Source organism: Pituophis catenifer, unplaced genomic scaffold (genome assembly GCF_029215685.1).
Source record: "Pituophis catenifer annectens isolate HBS135680 unplaced genomic scaffold, rPitCat1.0.hap2 SCAF_3, whole genome shotgun sequence".
Lineage (NCBI taxonomy): Eukaryota > Metazoa > Chordata > Lepidosauria > Squamata > Colubridae > Pituophis > Pituophis catenifer.
Window position 1 is genome coordinate 112,730,866 of NW_027256883.1, and position 27,456 is coordinate 112,758,321.

The following is a 27,456-nucleotide window of genomic DNA, read 5'->3' on the forward strand; positions in this document are numbered from 1 at the left end:
CCATAGCACTTTTGGAGGGCCATTACAAAAAAAAAACCCCTATGAGCTGAGACAAGGGGACAAGGGGCCATTGAAACAATAGCTCACATTCTGCTATAGTACTGTATCTTCTATAAGGATTCATGGACTCAATTTATAACACCTTGCCTAATAAAATATCTGGGGAATACTGATCTCTTTTATGTACAACTGCTGTTATCATATCAATATGAAGTAGTTTTTCTGAATGTGACTAGTTTTTATTATGCTGAATTCAGACTCTAACTGCCCACTGATAACCCACCACCAATTGCAATATATTAATCTGTCATTTATTTTTTTACTATTTTTAATGCTTTTATTTGTAATGTCGGTTTGTGACAGTAATAAAAATTGACTTTCAATTAGATATTTCTAGGCAGCCTTTTGAGGGGGTAATATTTTTTGAATAATACAGGTTTTTTGGGATAAAATAAAAAATTTTACATATAAGAATTTATTTAGGAACAATTAAGGCTATGTCCAGGCTAAATAAACTCTGACTATGGTGAATTATATTTGAGAAACTTAAGATACAATAATGATAGCAAAGCATGAAAAGAATATATTAAGTACAGAAAAGTATTAATTCTGCACTCCTACATATATTCACTTACTAAGTCCTATTGATCTCAAAAGGTGTTGAGTAGACATTTATAGGATCTCACAATAAGAACAGTCTTGTGCATACTTATTTGAAATCACAGTTGTGCATAGAAATCTATAGAAAAATGTGCACTGGTAGAATTTTAAAAGGCAAGAAATAACTACCATAACATGCTAAATATTTAGCTTGGTCTCAGTTTTTCTAATGTTGAATCTCATAGTAATCAAAACAGATACTATTGAATAAAGCTATCATTTCAGTGTGTAAAGCAGGATCTGAGATGGATATCTTATCAAATATTATTTTAGAAAAATGGTTGCATTGTCCAGCACACATCTGTGAACTTCAAAAAATACTGAGACTCTAAGCATGCTAGGATTGCTGCATAATAAACCTATTGAAGTTTGTAACAGTTTAAGAAAAGTCTAGTTAAGTTGATATTAACTCCTGGAGACTACCTAGACACATTGATGCAGGTCTTTTTGGCCCCCAAATGCCCAAGTTGTTTGTCATTGTCTTTTTCTGGGGTTCTTGTTCAATTCCCTCCTTGTCTCCCTTTAATAAACGTGGTGAATATCAGCCTTGAAAAATTAGCCAGTTGCTAGTGCAGACCATAGAATTTCAGTGTGTTTATATAGTAGCATGAATAGACAACAATGTGTAGTTCTTTATTCCTTGAGTTTGAATTGCAGCAGCCTTCTTTGGAAATTGCAGTTTCCAAAATATTGTTTTCCAAATATGTTTTCCTTATTAACAGATGGTATACAAAGATGCAGAATTAAAGGATTTATTTATTTATTTGGTTTGGCTGAATCAATTGGGAGGTTACTTTAAAATTTGTCTCCTCCCGGTGACCTATTTACTTTTTTAAGCAGATGCTGGGCTGAGCCAATACTCTTTACTTGCTGATTGTGGACTAGGTACTGTGTGGGATACTTATCTGGGCTTAATTTTCGGGGCAACCTTTTTCTCGAGACAACTCATAAGAGGAGAGGGGAGGGGAGAATAAAATGTAGCTGGTCTTACTCTTTTTTGTTGCTGTCCTTATCTGTTTGTTGTTCTCCTCGGAAAAGAAAAAAGCAGATGACCGGACCAGGAGCGGCTGTCCGTCAAAAATACAGGACCTTGAAGAGGATCAAGTTAACTTTCACCAAGGGAAAGGATTAAATTGACCACTTTGCTCCTGCTAAGAAGATACAGGGGAAGAGGACGACAAATAAGGGGGGGAGAAAAAACGTGGAAGAGTTGAGAAGGACAACTAAGGAACAAGTGCGAAGGATTAAACCACTATAATATTGGCTTTCATTTCTCTTTTCAGCCTGCAGCGTAGAATGAAAGTTGGTTGGTGGAAATCGATTAAAAAGAAAGAAAGAAGACGGCGACGCTGAAGGTCAGTCCCCGGGGTGGGCGCGCACATCGGCGATAGAAAAACCACCCAGAAACGATTGGCGAGGTTAGAACGGACCGGAGAGACAACTATGCCCGGTGGAAAGTCAGAAGCCTCCTCTGACTCCCCCCGCCAGAGCGAGGCGGGCGGGGACGAGGAGAGGACGTTCCTGTACCACGTGACGCCCAGGCAGCCTCTGAGGAGAACCGCCTTGCAAAATGGCGGCAGCGGCAGCTTTCGAACGTGCGCCTCCATCTCTCAGGGCAGCGGCGGAAGCCATCGCGGTGGTCGTCGGCGGGAAGTGAGGTTTTCTGAGGAAGTAGTCGAGCACTCGACCGCGGGGACCAAGCCGAGGCCGCACGGCTTTGCGATGTCGGGAAGACGGCTTACCAGAAAGGCTGCGAAAGATGAAAAAGAGGCGGCGGCGGCGGCGGCGGCAGAAGAAGAGGAAGAAGAACGTAGCGTGGGGTTCCAACCGGAATGGCTGGCCGAGAAGGAAGCAAGGACCGAGCAGCAGCAGCAGCAGCTCCCCAGAGAGGAGCTACTAACTAGATCTTCCAAAGGTAAGAAATCAGCGCTGGCTTTTCCACGCCTGGCTCGCTCATTGATGCCAGCCCGAGGCCGATCTCCTTCGAGTCAGTCTAGACAGCTGGTGACTCCGACCTTGGCTTTATTTGGGTATTGTTACCCAAAGTGCCATTTTACTACTGTTACTAAATGTCTTTCTTTTAGGAAAATTTCCGATTTCTCAAATCTACAGGTAGTCCTCGACTTACGACCACAGTGGAGGGGGCGTTTCTGTGGCTAAGTGAGACAGTTGTTAAGTGAATCGCTGCGGTTGTTAAGTTAGTGGCACAGTTGTTAAGTGAATTTGGCTAGTCAGAACATTTCAAAAGGAGATCCCACATGACCCTGCAACACCGCAACCATCATAAATGTGAGTCAGTGGCCAAGCATCTGAATTGTGATCGCGTGACTACAAGAATGCTGCAAAGGTTGTCAGTGTGAAAAATGGTCATCCCTTTTTTCTATGCCGTTGTAACTTTGAATGGTCAATAAATGAAGTGTGGTAAGTTGACTACCTGTACTTTTTGGGTGACCTCCTATCCTAGTAATGCAGGCCAAACAGCCTTAGAAAGGCATCCCTGACCAGATGCTGCCATCTGAAAACTGATGCTCAATTTCCAACGTATAAAAAGCTTACATTTTAAAAGTGTGACAGTGGGTTAAAGAGAACTGTAGGGCGGTTTACTTAAGTCTGTCCTTCTCCCTTTATGGGAATTGAAAGTGCAAGCTAAATCTTCTGATTTGGTTTATTGCAGAACTGATATATAATAGTTCTGCTTTTTAGAAATTTGCTCTAAGAAGCTTGCGGGAACAATACTTACTGTGATTTGGCAATGCCTGATTGAATCTATTCATCATAACTTTCCAAAAATAAAATTACCAATGTGCTGCTGGTGATTTATGAATTGATAATTATATTCTATAGGAATATATAATAAAAGATACAGTTAATTGATAATATATCTTTGTTTTTGATTCTTTTAAAAACTATTGGTAATCCCAGTATATTGTTTTCCAGTGCAATTGTTTCACATATTGCTAGCAATAGCAGTTCAGTTAAATTCTTAGGCTGTAAAATTGTATTGGTTTGAAAAAAATGTTAAATTAGCATTCTACTCACCTATATGAACTGTCCTATAGAATTCATATCTCCCATACAATAGTATGCATTGTTTAATTGTTCAAGTAGGAGAGACTTGGTTTTTAATGGAATTATTTTAGTTGAGAAAAAGCAGGTGACTAAGGAATATCTTTCTATTGTTTTTTTTAACACATCCTGATTTTTCAAAATGAAAAATATCCCTGAGATGATATGGTGCAGGTTGCATTTTGCTAAATTGGTGAGATTTGCTGCAATGCAATTTGCTAAAAAGCCTTGAGAAACAGTTTAACTTGCCTTTGGGTTATCTTTTCAATTTTCACCAGTTTTTGTCAGCGCAAAAGGGAATGAACTATTATGTTGAACCAGAATTAAATAACTAATAAGAAAAGGACGTGTGAGAGAAGTTATAGTGAGGAAACCATTATTTTGTTTTGAAAGGTTTTTAAAGAAACATTTCTGAAGTATAGAAACTGTTTTATATTGTGAACTATGAACTATGAACTTTGAACCTGTTCAAAGATGGCTTTTGCAAGAGCCTTAATTGCATATAAAATGGCTACTTTGGACATACTGGCACTCATTCAGACTGCAAAATACTAAGAATTTGGAGCCCTTTACTTCATATCACACTTATACACAGGTTCTTTTTTAAACATTTCTGAAATATAAAAAGTGAGGAATTGGTAGCAAGAATCATAAGAGGTGTCCAGAGATACTTTAGCGCCTATGCATACAGCATTTCATAGGACTAGGAGTGGTATAACCGTCATCTCTAGAAGAGATGGGTGGCACACAAATCAAATAAATAATATCTGAATGTTTGCTTGTTTATGCTTTATTTATAAAGGACTTTCCCCCCTCTATTTAGAAGAATGTTCCTCAAGCGAAGCCAGAAACAGAGCGTCCAACAAAAATTTTAATGGCAAAATGCAAACACAGAAAGGTAATCTTGGATTTTCTTCATGATAATGAACATTTTATTAATGATATCTGACTTAACAAATGTTTCACTTAGGAACAGAAATTTTGGGCTCAAATGTGCCCAATTTTGTAGCTTTGTATCTGTACAAAGATCAGTTTCCATTTCATTTTCTAATATTGAACATACTGAGTTGTGAGGACAAAGATGGATTATGAGTAAAATCTTGAAAAATGTTATTTATCTTACACATATTGCGTATTCTTTAAAATAGATAATTTACATCTTTTTTTTACTGTTATTGATGGGAAGAGATAAAAATTTAATGCTAATAGAAGATATTGGATGTTTTTTTTCTGATGGTATCTTCAGTCTGACTTGTTCTTACATTTTTAAAGATTTTTTTAAAAAAATATAAGTGATTCAGGATTGTAAACATTCATAATAGTTCTTCCTCTTAGACAAGCAGACTTAATATACAGGTAATCCTTGACCTACAGCCATTCATTCTGTCTAGCCACCCTGCCATAAAGCCCAGATCGGGGGAAAGCTGCAGTGATAGTTGTCCTTCTGGAACTCAGTCCCATCTACACACAGATCTCTCGAGTTCAGTCAGAGTAAACATTAGGTTCTTGGTCACCTCTCTTACCGAGGCCCTTCTCCCCCAATTGCTCAGTTTGACCAGGCAATCAGCTCTTGGAAGAGTCCTGGTTATGCCAAACTTCTTCCATTTAAGAGTTATGGAGGCCACCACTCAAAGTTATGATGCTGAATGAAGGGACCTATGACCTATGCCTGAAGATACAGGTGTTACAGGTACCCCCACAGTCATGTGATAAAAATTCAGGCCTTTGACAGCCTGCCTTCATTTACAAGCAAAGGGGTGCTGCAAATCTTCCTGTCCGTATATTCCTCCCCATATCTTAGCTGTCCACTGGACCCACCAATCCAAGCAAAGATGGCCAGATCCAGGAAGCTTCGTTGCCATCCAGTCTGCCAGTTTAAGTGAGGCAAACTTATCAGTGCAAATAAACTGCCCCGCTGTTTTTCTGCAGCTGCTGATAGATGTGCCCAATCTATGCAAGGCAGAAGGAGGTTTCTAAAGCACCACGAGAATAGAGCCCACTATCATGGTGCTTCAGAAGCTTTCTTTTTTCCAAATTGGCCAATTTGGAGAAGGCAGCTTTTGAAACACCACAGGAGCAGGTCCATTCTTGTAATCTTTTGAAAGCCTACTCCTCCAACTGGCCCAATTTGGAGGAGGCTTTTGAAGGATTTCTAAGCATGGAGCCTGCTTGAAGGATGGTGCTAGGTAGCCTTGGTATATAGTAAAGACAACACCTCGCACAAACTGGACCTTCCTGTCAGCAGCTGGAAAAAAACGGCAAAGGTAAGTGGGTCACTGTGCTTGCGGGCCAGGTGGGCGGGGAGGCAACACCTTTCCAACTGTTGTGTCCTGCATCAGGCTGTCTAGGGCCTTCCCCATCTCCCTGAGGCATCCCGTATTCCTTAACTGGGACTGTTTAACAATCATAACCAGGAGTGTAGATTGAGCAAACAGTCACGTGACAAATTGCTTTACACCACTTTGCTCAACAACCAAGATTCCAGTCCAAATTGTAGATCATAAGTAGAGGATGTCTGTATCAATCTTTTTGCTTTGGTATCAACATGGGGACAAGTACGTATTATATACAATTTCTGACCATTTTTTTCAAGAGATCAGTTTTGCAGTGTTTGGTACCAAGATCATATAGTGTTTATGCATATGTATCTTCAGAAAGAGGGATACATACATAGCACAACAGACATGTACATGTAAATAAGTTCGCAGGCAAATATAGTACACAAAAACATGTACTTTTTTTTTACATACACATAAATTTGTAGGAAAAAAGCATATTACAAAAAAGCCTAGTGATTTTTTAATATATAAATATGTATATACTATTTATTTCTCATATTGTCAAGTGGGAACTAGAACTATAAGTTGTTTTGTCAGATAGCTCTAGCTGTAACAATTTTTTATTTCATTTATTCCTCCTTTCTTTGACAGAAAATACAGATAACATCAAAATGTCGAGTGTTGGTCTCACTCGACCTCCTATTAGGGCTTCAAGAGAAGGTAAATAAAACCTGTGGCAATTTAACAAAAAATCTGTCATTTAAAGGGTACAATTATTTAGGTTCTCTTTCAATTTGATAAATGTTTCCAAAGGTAATTCTTTTTTGTCATTTAATAAAGTCTCAAAAAAGGTACAGAGCTTCAAAAGGGGTGATAGGCTGTGACTAAAAAGAATCTCTTAGGTAATACAGATAATAATGCCATAAATTGATTAAGAAAGGAAAGGCACAACTTATTTTCAAATAACAATTTATTTGAAAAATAAATTCCAAAATATCTGCTTTACCAACAATGAAATAATTGCAGCCCCGTACCTCAACTGAATGCCTCACCAGTTGCTCCAAAGCACAGCTTCTGAAGTTTTTTTCAGACCGCTGCCGTAAAGAGAATTTTGTGAGGACTAGGACTCTCTCTAACCCAGGAGAATTGTATAAACAAAAGGAATCCTGTTCCTTCTGTTAGTAAGTTGAAAAAACAAGAGTCCAGAGAGAAAATCTTCTCTGGGGCTATCAACCATCGGCCATGTTCACAGGGAATCCCTTATTAGGATTGTCATAAAGATTAGCCGAGATTCATACTCTGCATGAATAAATCCAATTGAATTATTTTCATTTGAATTCAAAAGACTACCCATGTTAATCTGTAAGAAAAACCCAAAAAAAAGTATTGTCCTTAAAAATGAAAGTAACTTTCATCACCTAATTATTATTATTATTATTATTATTATTATTATTATTATTATTATTATTATTATTATTATTATTATTATTATTATTATTATTTCAATTTATATACCGCCCTTCTCCTATTGGACTCAGGGCGGTGTACAGCCAAGGATAAAAACATACCAATACAAAATTCAAAATCAATTAAAAGAATTATACAGCTTTGGCCCACAATTTAAAACAATCCAATTAAAACCCAATTTACACTTAAAAAGCTAAAAAGAGCTAAAAAGGGGGGGGGGGGTTCACGCCAGCCTGCTTGATGGAAAAGAAAAGTTTTTAGGGCACGTCGAAAGGCCCGGAGATCCGGTATCCTTCGTATCTCCGGGGGCAAATTGTTCCAGAGGGCAGGTGCTGCCACAGAGAAGGCCCTCCCCCTGGGGGTCGCCAGCCAACACTGCCTGGCCGATGGCACCCTGAGGAGTCCCTCTCTGTGGGAGCGTACTGGTCTGTGGGAGGCAATCGGCGGCAAAAGGCGGTCTCACAAATACCCAGGTCCGATGCCATGGAGTGCTTTAAAGGTGGTGACCAACACCTTGAAGCGCACCCGGAAGACCACTGGAAGCCAATGCAGCTCACGCAGGAGAGGCATCACATCGGAGTGCCCTCTTGCTCCCATAATCCCCCGCGCGGCTGCATTCTGCACCAGTTGGAGCCTCCGGGTACTCCTCAAGGGGAGCCCCATGTAGAGAGCATTACAATAGTCCAACCGGGAGGTAACAAGGGCGTGAGTGACTGTGCGCAGGGCGTCCCAGTCCAGAAAGGGCTGCAACTGGCGAATCAGGTGAACCTGATAAAAGGCCCCCCCGGCCATGGCCGTCATATGCTGTTCTAAAGACAGCCATGTATCCAGGAGGACACCCAGATTGCGAGCCCTCTCTATGGGGGGGCAAAGATTCACCCCCAATAGTCAGCGATGGCACCTGCTGACTATATCGGGATGCCGGAAGCCACAGCCACTCGGTCTTGGAAGAGTTGAGTCGAAGCCTGTTATTCCCCATCCAGATCCGCACGGTCTCCAGGCACCGGGACATCACTTCAAGGGCATCGTTGGGATGGCCTGGGGTAGAGATGTACAGCTGCGTATCATCAGCGTACTGATGGAACTCCACCCCAAAGCATGGATGATTTCGCCCAGCAGCTTCACATAAATGTTGAACAGAAGGGGCGAGAGGACCGACCCTTGCGGCACCCCACAAACGAGGCGCCTTGGGGTCGACCTCTACCCCCCTGCCAACACCGACTGCGACCGGTCAGAGACATAGGAGGAGAACCACCGTAAAACGGTGCCCCCCACTCTCAACCCCTCTAACCAGTGCAGCAAGATACCATGGTCGATGGTATCAAAAGCCGCTGAGAGATCTAACAGGACCAGGATAGAGGAGCAACCCCTATCCCGAGCCGTCCAGAGATCATCCACCAATGCGACCAATGCCGATTCCGTGCTGTACCCAGGCCGGAAGCCGGACTGGAGCGGATCCAGATAGACATATCTGGATCCAGATAGATATTTATTGGTCTTTATTGCCCAATTCAGCAGATACATAACAATTTCCTAATATAAGTAGGTCTCAGTGAGGTTAATGAGTTCCACGAAATGGTGACATTATTCAAATTCACACTGTTCATAGTAGTATTTTTATGGAAAATATGGTAATTGGTTTCAGCTTGAGAAAAATAATAAAACTTTTTAATCATAATTTTTATATGAATATTAACGAAATGTTACAGTAAAGGATAAAAAAATAATATACCTAAAATTTAAATTTGTGGTTAACAAAATCACAGAATAGTTATAGAAAACAAAGTAAAAAATATCTACTGTAGATTCAGGCATTCCAAGATATCCTATTTTAATCTTTATATGACCAGATTCATGTCATTCAGTTACATTAAATTTTTGCTCTAATGTAATAACGAGCCTCTTCTTTTTAAACTTGTACTGTTTTCCTCTGTATGGAAATTTTCTTTTCTCCATTTTGCACAAATAATGATTAGCTGCATCTAAAACTCACTATGCATGTGCTTTTTTCAATTGCACAAACACTAGACTCCCATTAACTGAATTCGTTGTCACATTAAATGTGACTTGGTATCAATTTACAGTTCTCACTAAATTGAATATTGAGGGTTTTTTGAACTTGTACTTACTGTAATTTATTATATAGATAATCCTCCTGCCCTGCCCCGAACTCCTGAGCTCAAGAGATCTTTGAGAGGTAAGTAGAGAGGAGGTTCTAGGGCTTGGTGGGATGGGAAGCAGGCCTAAGGCCTGTGGGAAGCCAGTGGGAGGAGGAGCATGCCCAAAAATTGTGGGGATCCTGCACAGCGGGGGAAGTGAAGCACAGAAGAGTCTCAGGGTGGGGAAGGCCCCCATCCCCATAAATAACTTGCAACTGCATTGTTGTTAAGAGAGCAGGGAGTGGAGGTTGTTAAGCAGGTTCCATTATGGTAATCGGTCAAGGACTACCTCTACAGTCCATGTAATACTACAATAATGTGGAAATAATGCATCTCCCAGCATCTGTTTTAATCAGTATGTATTTTATGAGATTGAAATTGGGTGACTTTGCAGTCACTTATTGAGCTGATTGAACTGATAACAAAGGTTGGTAATTTACCTTTTATGCATATTGGTGGGCTCTAGGAGACAGACAGACAGAGGAATCTGATTTTATTTGTGCATGCCTAGATTATGTCAATAGTCTCTTGGCAACTGTTCCGAATTCCTCTCTCTGTTCCCTGATCTTAGTGCTATTTGGAGCTGCCAGCCAATACTTGTGTCTCATAGCACAGCCTTTTTTTTATTAACTCCCTTTTCAAGCCAGAAGCAGCTTAAACTATTGGTACTTGTGTTTAAAGTCATCCAGTCCCAAACTTCAAATATCTATTTGTCCTTATTTTTCCTACAATCCTATCTACTCTATAGGTTTCTTTGAGCAGAGCTTTCTTTCTGTTTGTTGTTCCAAGAATACAACCTTCATGTTGTGTTCTTAAAGGAATCAGATCTTTCTTTCTCTTAAAGCTTGAAGAAAGCTTAAAAAGAGTTTAAATACCTGAATATTTGACTAGTAGGATATTGTAGGGCATGGTTAGTCATCCTACTGTCATTAATCTTGGCAATTCCTAGGTTAAGGCTTGCTTTTTTTTAATTATGGATATTTTTCATATCTTAAGAAAGCTGTTTTAAGTATACATGGTTGCTGTGTTTTGTCTTATTTTTTGCTGATTTAATTAACTAGCAAATTAATTTTGGATGGAATTTTGTAATTGGTGAATAAATACTTTTTAATCGATATCTGTTCTTGCATTTAGACATACTGTAGAGTATGTCAATGTCTAATGAAGAGATGGGACCTCTTGGATTATATCTCTAATATGATCATTTGTTCTCCTATTGAGGTTCTCTTTCAGATTCAGTGCAGAATTGGGAAGAATTAAGGCACAGAAAACAAGGTATTTATTAATGTTGTACTCTGTCATATGTAGAATTATGTTGTTTAGTTTAATATTTCATATTTATATTAACTATGTGTTGTTTGTATGATCTGACACTATAAATTTTAGCATTCTAGTTTTAAGGATGGGGATAGGGAATCATATTTTGCATCTGTAGTAGAGCTTTTTAAAATCAAACAAAAGTCTGTGACCACCCCCACCCCCCCTCGAAGTTATTTTAAGTGTGACGATTTTTCTTGTTCTAAAGGAAATTCCCTTTTTCTTGTTTTGGCCTTGCGTGAGAGATTCTTGGTAATTATCTTTGTTTTGTTTTTATTTATTTTCAGGCCTGCTATTATTCCAAATTTCTCTTATTTCTAGTAGGAATTTTTCTCCTGTTTCCAAAGAATCCTCTAATATAAATGCCATGTCGTCTGCAAAGGCCTGTGTTTTGTATTCTTCTCTTTTAATTTTTAACCCTTTTATTTCCTTATTTCCCCTTACCTGTGCCAATAATATTTCCAATGAAAGGATGAATAAGAGTGGGGACAATGGACAGCCTTGTCTAATCCCTTTGTTTATATTGACTTTTTCTGTAAGTTCTCCATTGACCATAATTTTTGCTGTTTGCTTAGAATAAATTGTCTTAATCATTTCTATAAATTTTTCACCAAATTTCATCCCAATTAATTGATTAATTAAAAACTGCCAATTCAAGTTGTCGAACGCCTTTTGTGCATCTATCATTATTACTGCCAATTGTTTTTCTGGATGAGCCTCATAGTATTCTAAAATATTCATGATAATCCTTGTATTGTTCTTAATTTGTTGTTTGGGTAAAAAACCATTTTGATCCGAATGAATTATTTTATTTAATATCTTTTTTAGTCTTTCTGCTATTATTGTTGCCAGGATTTTATAGTCAGCATTAAACAGCGAGATTGGCCTATAGTTTTGAATGAATTGATTGTCTGTGCTTTCCTTTGGAATTAATGCTATATATGCCTCCATCCATGAATTTGGCATTTTGGCTTTCTCTAATACCTCGTTATATATATCCAACATAATTTCCTCCAAAACGTCTGAAATTTTTTATATACTTCCGCCGGAATTCCATCTGTCCCTGGTGTTTTGTTATTTTTCTGTTTTTTAATTGCCTCTCTTAACTTTGTTAATGTAATTTCCCCATTCAACATTTCCCTATCTTCATCTGTTATACTTGGCAAGTTCCTCTCCTGTAGGTAACTTATGATATTTTCTTCTTTAATGTTTTCTTGACTATACAGTATTTGAAAATAATTTTGAATAATATTTTTTCCCCTCAATTCTATGGTGCAAATTTCCTTGCTCATCTCTTAAATATTGTATCAATTTTTTAGCTTTTTCTTTTTTCAATTTGTGGGCGAGCCATTTCCCTGGTTTATTTGCCGATTCAAAATAGTTTTGTTTTGCCAATTTTATATTCCTTATAATTTCTTCCTGTTGTAGTATATTAATTTTATGTTTCATTAACTCTATTTCCTTTCTGATTTCCCTGTTTTGGGGATCTTTCTGAAATGCTTTTTACCACAAAATAGTTCTGGCAACCTAAGATTGCTAGTTTGTTTTGTTCACACATGTACTCCATCCATGGTACACCACAGAGTTTTGCACCAGCTGGCTAGCAGCGTTTGGGAGACTCTACTAGATCTAAGATATATAACATTTCAAACAAGCCTCTTTTTAATTAAACTAATGGGGTTTGATTTTAGAATAGTTGGATTAGAATATGTTTTAAAAACTTTTTTATAAGTTTCAAAATTTGGCCCCTATTTTAACTTCTTAAAGAACACAAAAATATTTGAGAGAGGGGCCATGATTGAGGATGTGGGAGATACCTTTGCATGTAAAGCCACAGCTCTATCAGGATTACTTCCTAATATGCTTGGATAAATAGCTGTTGGCCTGTTTAAGCAAATTGGAAAATTCAGAATACAGTCTTAAAGGGCTCCATTTTCTGCAAAGCAGGGTCATTTGTACTACTCCTTTCCTCTTTGCCTGGACAAACAAAGCTCAAACCCCATCTATCTATGATCTATCATTTTCCTCCCCACTTTGCTGGGAAAAGTTGATAACCACCTTGTCAGAGTAGCAGCAAGTTCTTTCAATGATCCGTCTTTGTCTCACAAGCTGGAATCCTGTCACAGCCAGATCATGCTGACTGTTGGATTATTTATGTAAAGCAGAGAGGAAAACATGGGATAAGGTCTGATCTAGCACAGTCTTACAGAAGTCCAGCAACCCTCTTGGCATGTACAGTCAAAACTGGATAGTTTCTTTCCTGCTAGACAAAGTGGCAGCAAAATTTGGATTTTCTACAATTGCTCCTATAAAGAGCAAATATTAACACAAAATATATTTGGAACCCAAAAGTATAAGTGTCTGTCTAAGAATTAAAACACAGATTTTACAAATTATATAAAAATGAACTCAAATTGATTCAAATTAAAATTATTTTTAAATTTGATTTTACTATTGCTTGTTTCCAATGAAAACCTTTTACAGTTAAAAGTTGCAAAGTTCATATCGTTTTGATACATAAATTAAAAAGTAATTACTGAAAGTGATGTATTTTTCTCTTGTTCTACCCAAATTATTAGCAAAGGCTGACATAATATTAGGGGATCACAGAATCACAGATCACAGAATCACAAAGCATGAGAAGCTCAGTGCTCTACAGAAGAAGGATCTACAGACTGCTTTAAAAAGTAAGACTCATTTTTAATCCTTTAGAATTATATATGGTGATAACCAATATAGTCTACTATATATGCACTCGTCTGAAATATCTGAGGAATCTGAAACTCTCTGTAATGAGACAAATTCAGATGTGCTTGGTTATGCAGAATGACTTAACTTTCTTTTTCTGTTTTGAAGCCTAGGGATACAATCTAAGAACTAGATTTCAACTGCCAGAGAGAAGCAGCTAGTGATAAGATGAAGTACATATGGGACAGCAAGGAGCATAAAAGAATGCAATTTACAGTTTATTTATTTATTTATTTATTTATTTATTTATCTATCTATCTATCTATCTATCTATCTATCTATCTATCTATCTATCTATCTATCTATCTCTTCTCCGGAGACTCAGGGCGGCTTACAATGCGTTAAGCAATAGCCTTCATACTTTTGTATATACCTGCTTGGTAGGGCTTTCGGCCCCCCCAAGCGGTGTTTTTTTTTATACAAAGTCAGCTTTTTACCTACCTTGAAAGGATGGAAGGCTGAGTCAACCTTGAGCCTGGTGAGATTTGAACTTGCAGTAATTGCAGGCAGCTGGTGTTACTTAACAGCACTTTAGTCTGCTGCACCACCAAGGCTCTTAAGTTATCCCTTACTTGGCTTCTGGATGTAATTCTGGGTAGTTATCACCTGTAAAGCCATTTAATTGTATAGACCAGTGACGGTGAACCTTTTTGGCACCAAGTGCCCAAACCGGAGCGTACTTGCATGCATGGGTGCATGCCGGACAGCTGGTCTTCGGGTTTCCGGCCTGTACATGCGCGCCGGCCAGCTGGTCTTTGCACATGCCAGAGCACTGGAAACCCAAAGACCAGCTGGCCGGTGCATGCATGCCTGTTTTTTGGTTGGTTCGTGCCCTAGGTTCACTATCACGGGTATAGACCCTAATAGAGGGGCTGCTCGATTCCTGTAGTGTCCATCTGCTTTGTGTGCTCCAACAGTATTAACCTGCTTCAGGTCCCATTGCTAAACAGTGTCATTAAAAGGAAATGGAGAACAACTTTTTCTGTTGCTCCATTTATGCTGTGGGATAACCTCTCTCTCCCTCTGAGATCCATATGTTCTCTATCATGCCCATTTTCAAGTGTTCTTTAAATTCCCAGCTTTTTCCTAGGCCTTGGGTTAAGAGTGATTGGTAGGCCCTTTTGAACTGAAGGGAGATGATTTTGTTCTCTTGGGTAGCTGTTTTATTAATGTTGTTTTTATGGAGTTGTTATTTTAAATTTATGAAGTCACTTTGTTTATAGGATTGGGCAATTTAGAAATTTAATAAATAATAAAACTGCATTTTCAGATGTTAACACTGTACATTGATTGTGGAGGGTATAGATTTGAGTCACTTCATCACAGAGGTTCTTTGGTCAATATATTAGCAACAGCCTAATATATAGTGATAAATAATGAACTGCATGCTAAATCAGTTTGGTTATTTGTGTAGGGTGTGTTAAAATCTTCAGTAAAAAAAATTATATACTTTATTTTGACTGAAATGTTTAATTGACATTTTCCTAATGAGTTAGAGTTCTTTGCAGTCTGTTTTCTGGAACACTTAAGTTCTTAGGATAAATGTTTAGAAAGACTCAAGTAAATAAAGATATACACTTAATATAATAAAATATGACTGCATTACTGAATTTTTTTTTCTTCCCTTCTTACATGTATGTACCAGTTTCTAAACCTGAAAGAAGATACTCACTCACAGCAATTGTGATATTTGTGGCAGCTTGCATTGCTGCTGGTGGATGGTATATATTTTGGCATTCATCAATTCATGCTTCGGAAATTGATTATAAAGTTCTACAAGCATTTAAAAACCAAATGAAAGAGCTCAGGAACACCTATCCAAGTCAAGACGCAATAGTGTGGAACAGAATCCAAAGTATTTTTGAGAAACGTCTAAATTTTTCTCACCCTCATTCAGAACCAGCTATTTTATTACTCACCGCTTCAAAAGAAGCTGAAGATGTGTTGAAATGTTTAAGCAACCAGATTGCTGATGCTTTCTCATCTTCTCAAGGTGCGCTTACAGTTAAAATTGATGGGGCCAGCACAAGAGCTCAAGATAGTGATGTTGTCAAACTTACTGTTGATGAAAAACTGAGCTCTGGTTTTGAGAATGGTAACAAAGCAGCGGTAGTCCATCGGTTTGACTCATTACCCGCAGGTTCCACCCTGATTTTTTACAAGTACTGTGACCACGAAAATGCAGCATTTAAAGATGTGGCTTTACTATTAACCGTTCTTCTGGATGGGGAATCCCTGAATAAGAGCTTTTCCTTGTTGGAAGTTGAGGAGAGAGTGAAAGATTTCCTCTGGGCTAAATTTACTAACTCAGATACACCAAAGTCTTATAACTACATGGATACAGACAAGTTGAGTGGCTTGTGGAGTCGTATAGCCCATCTAGTCTTACCTATATGGCCGGAAAATTTCCTCCCTCAGGAGAAATGCTTGCAGATGAAATAACTTAAGAAAAGGGAGCAAGAAGAAAACGAAGAAAACATGAATTGTATAAATCTGTTAATGTTTATATAATGAGAAAATTGCAATTTACTAATCAGAATTACTGAAGTTATAGGTGATTCAATATCGGAATAAGATGTCTCCTTTATAAGGAAGCTGATAATCTGTAAAGAACTTTTAGATCTTTAACACAATTCTAGTGATTTATTGGAAATCAAGATTCTATACTAAGGGGAAAATATCTTGTTGCTCAGGTCCACCCAACTTTGTGTAATACGAATTTTTTAAAGCATCAAAATCCTTTTGGAAAATACTGTGATTGTGGGCAACAAGGTAAGGCATTATAGTACTAGAGTCTATCTTTCTGCTTGAAGTTTAATGGACTGCAAAGTTGAAGTTGAGACCAGGTTTTCCTATAGCTTAAGAATAATTCTGTCTTACTCCATTTCCCAAAACTGCATTTTAAAAAATCTTGTAACTGTAGATTCTGTAAGTTTCTGCTTTGGCTACAAAATTATGTAAGATGTAAGCCTGTGTCAATTCAATGATAGACTGTTTTTCTCATTTGAAAATGGCCTGTAGCTATGTAATATGGTATGTATGTTTTCAAATAATTATAATCACATCAATCTAAAAACACAAGCCTCTTCAGTTTGTTCAGTTAGACTATAACTACTAGACAACCAAAGGCTTCCTTCAGATTTATGAGAAATTTGAAATTTTTATTTGAAATCTATTTTTTTATTCTGTCAATGACCAGCAACATTAAATAATAAAATGAGCTATATAAAACAGTGATAGGAAATACAATCAGGATCAAGAAAGAGAAATAGGTGCATTATATATTAGCAATTATAAAAGAAATCAAATATGATATACTCTATAAACACCTTATTACAATAAGGCCCTGTTTATTTATCTAACACTGGTAAAAGTGAGGGGTCCTTGGTGTTCTCTGAGCTTGCTTGTTTTCTTGCAGATGTTTCATCACCCTAACTAGGTAGAATCAGTGCTACGACTAGCACTGATGATGTTACCTAGTTAAGGTAATGAAATGTCTGCAAGAAAACAAGGAAGCTCAGAGAGGACCAAGGAGCCCTAATTTCAACCCTGAGCTACAAATATTCTCCTTTATTAGTACTGATAAAAGTAATACAGGTAGTCCTCAACTTACAACTGTTCCTTTACTGACCATTCAAAGTTACAATGGCACTGAAAAAAGTGACATGATTGTTTTTCACACTTATGATCATTGTAGCATCCCCATGATCAAATTTTGAATGCTTGGCAACTGACTCATATTTATGACAGTTGCAATGTCCTGTGATCACGTGATCATTCTTTGCAACCTTCTCACAAGCAAAGTCAATGGGGAAGCCAGATTCACTTAACTGTGCTACTTTAATTACTACCATGATTCACTTAACAAATACGGAAAGAAAAGGCATAAAATGGAAAAAACTCACTTAGCAACATAAATTTGGGGCTCCATTATCATAAGTTAAGGACTACCTATTTAATAAAACTATATATTAAAATATATGTTCTCTAAAAATTACCAAAAAATAACTAAGCAAAGTATTAATAAAAATAAGGATCTTTAGTGCTTTAATCAGTTTTTCCTTATTATCATTGCAGCAGTACAAAATTTTGCTACTGCACGAGTGGTGCATGGATTCAAATACTGAAGAAGATGGTTTACAAAGACATTATTTTGATTTCCCTAGAAATCTATCTATTAGAGGGAGAATGTACATTGATGTCCCTGTAAAATGTGCAGCGCAATAAGATGTGATATATCTTCAACTTCCCCATTCTCACATGTACATATTCACTCAGCTATTGGGGCTTTGGACCTTACTCCAAAACATGGAGTAAGGTCTCACAGGGATCTAGCATAGTCTTACAGCAGTCCAGCAATCCTCATGGCATGTACTGTACAATCAAAACTGGATCATTCTTTTCCTGCTAAAGAAACTGATAGCATTGAGATTTTCTACAATTGCTGCTATAAATAGCAAATATTAATACAAAATATAGATTGCATTAACTTTTGTAAAGCCACTTCTTTGTAGGGTTGGGCAATCAAGAAATTTAATAGATAATAAAATTGTATTTGCAGATATTAATACTGTACATTGACTGTGGAGAGTATAGGTTTGAGTCACTTCATGAGAGAAGTTCTTTGATCAATTCAAAGAGTTTAATTTTTTAGCAAAAACCTAATATAGTGATAAATAATAGACTACATATTTAATCAGTTTGGTTATTTATGTATGTGTGCTAAAGTCTTCATTAAAAATTACTATATTTTGACTGAAAATGTTTCGTTTTAATACAGTTGACACTTTCCTAATGAGTTAGAGTTCTTTGCAGTCTGTTTTCTGGAACATTTTAAATTCTTAGGATAAACTTTTAGAAAGACTCAAGTAAATAAAGCTATACACTTAATATAATGAAATGTGAATGCATTACTGAAAAGTTTGTTTCTTCCCTTTTTACATGTATGTACCAGTTTTTACACCTGAAAGAAGGTACAGCAATTGTGATATTTGTGCCAATTCTAGCATACTTAGGTTAACTTCTTCACTACCTGTTTGGGCAGATAGATCTGTATGCTGTTGAATGGCTCCCAGATGCTCCAAGCGGATAGTCTTGTCCTTTGAATAGTCTACATTAAACCTTTAATCACTAACATGATAACTACCAAGGTTGCTGCTTCTTCACTCCCAACCTTGAGAGCAAGAGTGGGAGTCAGTCAGCCTTACTTGATGAAGATTTCTCAAGACTTCAGAAGCTGGCCTTATTAATCCTTTCGACTCTTTAGCACAAAAAGAACAAGACAATATACTGCTTAAGGTAGAAAATCTGAAGAAAACTCTGTTGGTCACAATCACCATAACCCATCCACTTATAGACGTTGTATAAATGGTACAGAGTCAAATGCAGCATGATCTCGCAACTCGTGCCCACATTTAAAAGTACAATATTTAGCCAAATTAATTGCTATATTGATACATTGATTGTGAACTGTTGATTAACTGATATTTTGATTTGTATAGTATTGAACTGTCTAACTTATATTTACTTATATTTACTAAGCCAATTTAACATCTAATATATGTAAATAATACTCTGAGTATAAGGTATTGTGAGGAAGAGATTAGAATCACCGTATAGATATTGACATTGATTGCCCACTGGAAAACTAGCTATACTTGTCTATAAACTTAGAAGGAAAAAATAGATATAGTATTTTATATACATATATACATATATATATACTTTATATATATATAAAGTAATAGAGGCGCTAACTGGCGAATGAGAATTTGGAGTAACATCGATAGGATAATTAAAGAGCAAAAGAAAATCTTGAAAGAAATGACAAGCATGTCATCCACAGTGGGGAAAACAGGAAAAAAGACTCCCTCTAATCCCACTATAGCGACAACCTCTCCGGCGACACAAAAATCAACAGAAAGCCTGGCAATGCAAACTCTGCAAGCATCATTAACCCTGATTCAAGAAACGATGATGGCAATGCAGGAAAAATTATTAAATAACCATGTTGAATTAAAATCAGACATACATGCATTGGACCAGAAAATGAATGATATCCAAACATCAATAGTTAATAATGAATTACGAATTCAAAAAGCCGAAACAAGAATTGACCAAACTGAAAAGAAATTAGACATTGTGGATCAAGCATTAACGAGTCAAAATAAAGAGATAGAAGATACAATAATCCAACTGGAGATGGACCGGGCTTCCTTCTACTTGCGATTTCAGAATGTTGTCGAGGACAAAGAGGAAGACCTAGGGGAAAAAATGGCGGAGCTGATAGCTGACGCACTTCATCAAGACAAACAGGCGATAATTAGGGAGCTGGACGAAGTATATAGGGTCCAGACTAACTATGCAAGAAGGAACAAGCTTCCTAGAGAAGTACATATCCGCTTCGCACGGAAAAAAGTTAAAGATATTCTTTACAACATGGCAAGAGACGAACAGATTACATACCGAGGAAAAGAAATAATAATTCTAAAACAGATACCAAGAAGAGTCCGGGAGATGAGGAAGGGATATAGATTTTTGGCCATACAGTTGAATAAAAGAAAGATACTATTCAGGTGGTTTCTCCCAGAAGGGATGCTAATAACCTGGCAAGGAAGAAAAATCAAAATAGAAAGCCTGAGTACAGCACAAGACTTCCTTGACCAGCTAAGAGGCGCGGAAGAAGAGCAGGGGAGCAAGGAAGAACTAGAAACAGCAGTAGTGGAGGAGGAAGCCCCACATCAACAGAACACGAACGAAGCAACTGTAGAGGAGAAGACAGAAGAAGAAGAAGAAGCCAAAGAGAAGAAAGCGAGACCAGTAAGGGCCGTAAGAAACAAACAAGAACCAATAATCAGATAGGGGTATAGAGATGAATGGCTTGGAGCTAATATCCGTAAATGTCAATGGCCTAAATGATTATAAAAAGAGGAAAAGAATATTAACAAAACTAGGTAAACAAAATGTTGATATAATGTGTTTACAAGAGGTGCACATAAAAAAAGAAGAAAGTAAATGTTTAGAATATAAAAAATTTGGTCAAACATTTGATTCGCTGGCAGAGAAAAAGAAGAGGGGGGTGATTATCTATGTAAAAAAAGGAATTGAAGCAGAACTGAAATTTAAAGATACAAAGGGTAGAATCCTTATGATTGAAATTAAGAGAGGGAATTCCAAGGTATTATTAGTGGGCATTTATGCCCCGAATAAAAAACAGGGAGAATTTTTTTAAGAAACTTCATGAACAATTAGTGAAAATGGCATATAACGAAATCTGTATGATAGGGGATTTTAACGGCATTGTGGATCCGGAGAAGGACCACAAGAGCAATAAAGTAAAAAAAAATAAAAGGACAAACTTACTGAGAGCTTTTTTTGAGTTAGTCGATGAATTAGATCTAATTGATATCTGGCGTACCCTGCACCCAAACGATAGGCAATATACCTTCTTTTCAAATCCACAAAAGTTGTGGTCCAGAATTGACATGGCATGGGTCAGTAGGAATTTGGGGTTAGAAATTGGAACAGCTGTAATTAACCCAAACGATTGGGCAGACCATAATCCATTTGAAATTAGATGGAAGCCTCTTCAGAGAAAATACCAATGGAGGTGGAGGTTTAATGCCAAATTACTGGGCGACGAAGACTGTATACAAAAATTCAAAGAAGAAATAAACTTCTTTTTCAAGGAAAATGAAAACAAAGGCACATCCCGCGCAATAGTTTGGGACACAATGAAGGCCTACCTGAGAGGAGTCATGATTTCATACACCACACATAAAAATAAAGAAGAAAGGAAGACCCTGGAAGATTATTTAAATCATATAGGAGAATCAGAAAGAAAACTCCAAGATAATCCAGAAGATGAAGTAGCCAAAGAAAATTGGGTGATGTGGAAGCATAAAGTATTTATTTATTTATTTATTTATTTATTGCGATTTATATGCCGCCTTTCTCCCTAGGGACTCAAGGCGGCTTACAAAATGACAGCTTCAATACAAATCACAATACAATACCAAATTAAAATCAGTAACCCAATTAAAAACAATTTAAAATTATACCAGTGTACCCCCAAACGGATCAGTTTAAGTAAATATCATGGAGCAAGAAGAGTTGGCACAAAGAATGAAAAGAACGAAACAATATCTTTTTGAGAATACCAACAAATCGGGGAGGTGGCTGGGCTATAAATTAAAAAAGGAAAATGAAAGGGGAATAATTCATACTTTAGAAGACTCTAAGGGTAAATTATTGACTAACGAGGAAGAAAAACGGGATAGGGTGAGAGAATATTACGAATCCCTATATAAAGAAGAGGTATCGGATGACAAAATAGAACAATATTTGATAAAAGCAGAGCTCCCACAAATAACTGATGATGAGAAAGAAATGCTTAACAGAAAGATTACAATTGAAGAATTAAAAATAGCCCTTTCCAAATTGGAAAATAATAAAGCTCCAGGACCTGACGGATTTCCAGGGGAAATATATAAAAAATTAGAAGAAATACTCCAACCGAAATTAGTAGAAATTTTTAATGATGCACTGTTAGACCATAAAATTCCAGAGTCATGGAAAGAGGCGCATGTCACACTTGTGCCGAAAGAAAGTGCCGACCCAAAACAAATTCAAAATTATAGACCAATTTCGCTCCTAAATACGACTACAAATTATTCATGGGCATAATGGCAGAAAGAATGAAAAAGATTTTAAATAATTGGATATATAAAGACCAGAACGGATTATTACCGGGGAGACAAATTAGGGATAATATGAGAATCGTGCTAGACATGCTAGAGTATTATGAGGAACACCCTGGAAAACAGATGGCTCTGATTTTTGTCGATGCTCAAAAGGCATTTGACAATCTAAATTGGAAATTTATGATTAAACAAATTGAGATTATGAAATTCGGAACAAATTTTGAAATGATGACTAAATCCATCTATAATAACCAAAAGGCGAATATCCTGGTGAATGGGGATAGGACTAAAACATTCCAAATTAGCAAGGGAGTAAGGCAAGGTTGTCCCCTATCCCCTCTACTGTTTATTCTGGCCCTAGAAGTCCTTCTACGGAAAATTAGATCTAACGACGAAATAAAAGGATTGAAGATCAGGAAGGAGACTTATAAGACACAAGCATTTGCGGACGATGTAGCCCTAATCCTTGAAGACCCTATAGAGTCGGGACCTAAAGTATTGGAGGAATTAAGTAAATATGGAGAGGTGGCAGGCTTCATACTGAACAAAACTAAAACCAAAGTATTGATCAAGAATGCAACTGAGAGCCAGAAAAACGAGATAGAAGAAGTACTAGGATTACAGGTTGCCAAAAAAATTAAATACCTAGGAATTTGGATTACATCAAGATGTTCGACCCTGAAAGATGATAATTATATTCCCCTAATTAGAAAAATAAAACAAGACCTAGATAGCTGGAAAAAAATAAGATTATCACTTTTGGGCAAGATAGCCACAATTAAGATGAACATCCTCCCCAGAATATTATTTCTATTCCAAAATATACCGATAAATTTAGATAAAAAATTCTTTCTAGAATTAGACAAAATCATTAGAGAATTTATATGGGAGGGGAAAAAACCGAGATTTTCCATTAAAATTTTAAGGGGCAAAAGAGATATAGGTGGATTTGGACTCCCGGATTGGGAAACATACTACAGGTCAGCCAAACTAGTTTGGATAAGAGACTGGATCACCCTGGAAAATAAGAGAATTCTTATCTTAGAAGGCCATGACTTGCAAAAAGGCTGGCACGCCCACATCTGGGAAACGGAGAAGAAAAGGAAGACACATTTCCATAGACATAAAATTAGAGATTCCTTGATACAAACATGGACCCAGATTAGGCAAAAACACTACAAAAAAATCCCAAATTGGCTCTCAACGATGGAGGCCCTGACCCACCCAAATAGGTGGGAGAGGGAGAAAATGGGCAGATATAAAGATATTCTAGACGAAGGAGGGAGGCTTAAACCAAATGATACTTTATGAGAGCAAGGAATAACTTTAGATTGGTGGACCTATTCACAAGTAAAATCCAGATATCAGAGAGACAAAAAACAATACGGTCTAGAACTGGGACCAAATGGATTGGATAAAGTCTTGATGGGAACAAATAAGAAGATTCTGGCAAAACTATATAATTATTTATTAAGCGATGACAAGTTCGGAGACCTCACGAAGAATCAAATAATTGTATGGGAGAAAAATATAGGGCGTAATATAAATTTTGGGGAATGGGAGGAGGCATGGAACAGAAATCTTAAATTGACTAGAGCGGTGGCATATAAGGAAAACCATTACAAAATGTTTCATAGATGGTACCTAGCCCCGGCCAGACTAGCGAAGATATATCCCAATATACATCCCAATTGTTGGAAATGTGGCCACGTCAAGGCACCTTTCACATGTGGTGGACATGCCCAGAAGCTAAAGGATACTGGAATAAAATTAGGAGGTGGTTATATGAAATAACTGATGAAGATATTGAATTAATACCAGAGATTTTCCTCCTGGGAATAATAAAGAAGCCATATAGAAAGGAAATGACACATTTAATGATCCATATAATTACAGCGGCTAGATTGGCATACGCACAGTACTGGAAAGAGAAAATTCAACCACCAGAAGAGCTTACAATTAAGAAAATACTCGAGTGCGCAGAGATGACTAAATTAATTTATGAATTAAATGATGAAAAGTCAGTTTACTATATGGTGTGGGAAAGGTGGTACAAGTGGTTGCATGATAAAATGAAAGAAAGATCTAAAGGTGTGTTAAATATTGGTTAAAAGTGAGTTAAAATGTCACCAAGTATTATTTATGTAAATAGTTAAAACATTGCACATCCGATACAAATTGAAAACGTATATTATATTTATGTGTTCTACGTTATTGTTTGAATGTTTGTTTGTTTTTTCTTTTTATTTCTTTTTTGTTCTTTAAAAAATCTCAATAAAGTTTCTATATAAAAAAAAAAAAGATCTCCGACCTCCGTGTATTTCGCTGTGCCCTCAAGACCCTGTTGTTCCGCCAGGCCGGGCTATCAATGTAATGATTTTTAAATTGGGTGTTTTAAATTTTGGGGTTTTAAATTTGAGCCAAAATTATTTAATAATTTTAATTATTTTTAACTGATGTCTGTCTTTGTGCTTTTAATAGGCTGTACACCGCCCTGAGTCCTTTGGGAGAAGGGCGGTATAAAAATAAAATTATTTATTTATTTATTTATTTATTTATTTATTTATTTATTTATTTATTTATCTAACATCTCTTTGCCCAACGCCTCTGGAGGAGACACCCCCTCCCCCAACAAGGCAAGTGTTGTTAAATGGTGTCAAGTCCCCCAGGAGCTGATGTAGGACTTATATGAGTTAAGTCCACTAGTGGGTTTCAATTTTGGCCACTACTGGTTTGCTCGTGGGCACATGCAACGCTTCTGCGCATGTGCAGAGACATCTGGGCAGGTGGGTAGTATTGCTCTACAAAAAGCAATAAAAATGATCCATGTAACTACCAGCCCATTAATCTATTGAGGTTGTTAGCAAGTTGTAAGCACCTAAATAACGAACTTTAAAATTGGATAATTGCAGAGGGCATGATTAAAAACAGAAAAGCTGGATTCAGGGAAGGAAGATCAATAGTTGACCATATTTTGGTACTTCACCTGTACAAAAATATACGTATAAAAAGAAATATTCTCTTTTTGCAGCCCTCCTTGACTTTAAATAGGTCTTTGATTCACTATCCAGATGTGCCCTCTGGGATAAATTAAAAAGTACTACTGTTGTTAAACGGGTCCTCTATTTCATACAAAAATTATATTCTAACTCCACCTGAAAAGTGAGGCGTGACCCTCAAAGGACTTAATCGGATTTATGAGAAATTTTCTCATAAATGTATTTTCAGTATGAATCTGAATAATAAGAAGTTCAGCTACCTTCAAACGTTTTTAAAAATCTTATTAGTTATATTCTGGAGTAAAAAATTAATTGAAGGGGATGTGATCAACTGCATTTTTAGTAAAATTAAATAATTTGATTATATTAAATTGGCATTTATAACATGAATAGAGGATTCCTGAGCCATAGATTGGAAAACTTAAGACTATAACATGTGGGCACCTAGTAGAAGTAAAAGAGTACTGTGCGTTTGTGTAGATGAAAAAATTTTGCGAACATTTTTTGCCCATCTGCCGAGTTGCTTGAGTACTTTGTATTTTTTTTTTAATTTGATTTATATGCCGCCCTTCGGAGACTCAGGGCGGCTTACAGTGCGTTAAGCAATAGCCTTCATACTTTTGTATATTTATACAAAGTCAGCTTATTGCCCCCACAAACTGGGTCTTCAATTTACCTACCTTAGAAAGGATGGAAGGCTGAGTCAACCTTGAGCCTGGCGAGATTCTATCTTACTTTAATTGCAGACAGCTGGTGTTAAATTACAGTGCTTCTGTCTGTTGAGCTAAACCAGGATGAATTGTGTTGTCTGTTATACCTGTGATTTAGCTTTTGTTTGTTGGGAGGATGGTGATAGTTTGATCCTTCTTTAGGGTTTTGGGGGATGCTCCTCTGCTTTGAGTAGATTCCAATTCTGTATTGTTCGGGTCTGTTGTATGATTGTCTGCCTTCTGTTTGCTTGGGTCAGCCACTATGTAGGACAGACAGGAAGAGCACATCCATGAACACCAACTAACATCAGAAGACACAATGAAAACTCCTTAATCTCACAACACATGGACAGACTTCATCATAGTTTCAGCTGGTAAACTCTGATCATCCTAGACCAAGCCAAATCCAAAAGTGTTAGGGAACTTCTGAAAGCCTGGCATTCAGACAAACCAGCCATCAATACACATAGAGATAAACCACATTTACACACAATTTAAAAGAGACAATAAAAAAGGCTAAGAAGGAAACCTTTGAAAATACCAAATCAATTTTATAGTCCAGTCCAAATTAAACAAATACTTTTTGCTCTTTTTTTCCCCCTCCTTTATTTTATCTTTCGGTATACAGCACTTCTGTTGTAGGGCTTAATATCCAATTATCTTTTATTTTTCTTAGCTTTCAAAAAAGAAAGGATCTATTTATTTTCTTTCCAAACCTTTAATCAAAGTTGGGGTTACTTCTTCTAATTCTTAAAATTTTCCAGATAATTTTATTCAAAAGTCAATTGGGGGGGAGGGTTGTCCCTTTAAATTCCGCTTACATCCTCTTTCCCCCCCCCATGCCCATTAGCTACTGTTCTTACGCTAGGGATTTCAGATTTAAAAATAATTTTTTTGTTGTTACTTTGCCTGTAGGTTGGCTGTCACTTACCTGGCTTCAAAAACTCCGTTCCATTCACCGCTCCTGCTCAATACTTAGCCCAGTTGCTCTAGCTTCTTGACAGCTGCAATGGCTGCTGCCCCTGCTGCCAAATCGGAGAGAGATTCCTCTGAACTTCGAGGTCAGGAGGAACTTGCCTGTTCCTCTTGGTCTTCCGAGGTGCCTCTCCTTCTTCCCCATCCCTACAGGATGATTCTGGTCTGAAAATCTCTCGCCAGCGGTTCGTCATCAGACCCCGCTAATTTCCCGACTGTCTCGCCGTGACGCTTCCGCTGAATCCCAGTGCAGTTGTAACTTCAAACGGTCACTAAAAAAATCACTAAGGACTACTTGTAATGTACTGTATATAAATAGGGAGCAAACCTCATGTACTGGCACTGATTATGTTAAAGATCAAAGACGTTGGGTA

At 37.2% G+C, this 27,456-nt stretch overlaps 2 protein-coding genes across 5 annotated transcripts in view; both read left to right on the forward strand.

The window, feature by feature from the left end:
• Positions 1–1,509: 1,509 nt before the first annotated feature.
• LOC139314926 (torsin-1A-interacting protein 2-like) lies at positions 1,510–16,777 on the forward strand. Of its 4 annotated transcripts, XM_070940935.1 has the most exons (8): positions 1,510–1,545; positions 1,944–2,575; positions 4,529–4,624; positions 6,657–6,725; positions 9,619–9,669; positions 10,853–10,906; positions 13,528–13,635; positions 15,342–16,777. In XM_070940935.1, exons 2-8 carry the CDS (start codon positions 2,104–2,106, stop codon positions 16,136–16,138), a joined length of 1,647 nt encoding a protein of 548 aa, XP_070797036.1. In that variant the 5' UTR covers positions 1,510–1,545; positions 1,944–2,103; the 3' UTR covers positions 16,139–16,777. The 4 variants fall into 4 exon arrangements, with proteins under 4 accessions (XP_070797036.1, XP_070797035.1, XP_070797038.1 ...); XM_070940934.1 differs by lacking the exon at positions 1,510–1,545 and having other exon boundaries at positions 1,743–2,575; XM_070940937.1 differs by lacking the exon at positions 1,510–1,545 and having other exon boundaries at positions 1,743–2,575; positions 4,553–4,624.
• Positions 16,778–19,897: 3,120 nt separating this feature from the next.
• LOC139315025 (trichohyalin-like) overlaps positions 19,898–27,456 on the forward strand; it is a 55,962-nt gene continuing 48,403 nt past the window's right edge. The window contains exons 1-2 of the mRNA XM_070941047.1: positions 19,898–20,035; positions 20,363–20,515. Of these exons, the coding sequence (XP_070797148.1) occupies positions 19,898–20,035; positions 20,363–20,515 (291 nt within the window). The remainder of the gene's footprint in view (positions 20,036–20,362; positions 20,516–27,456) is intronic.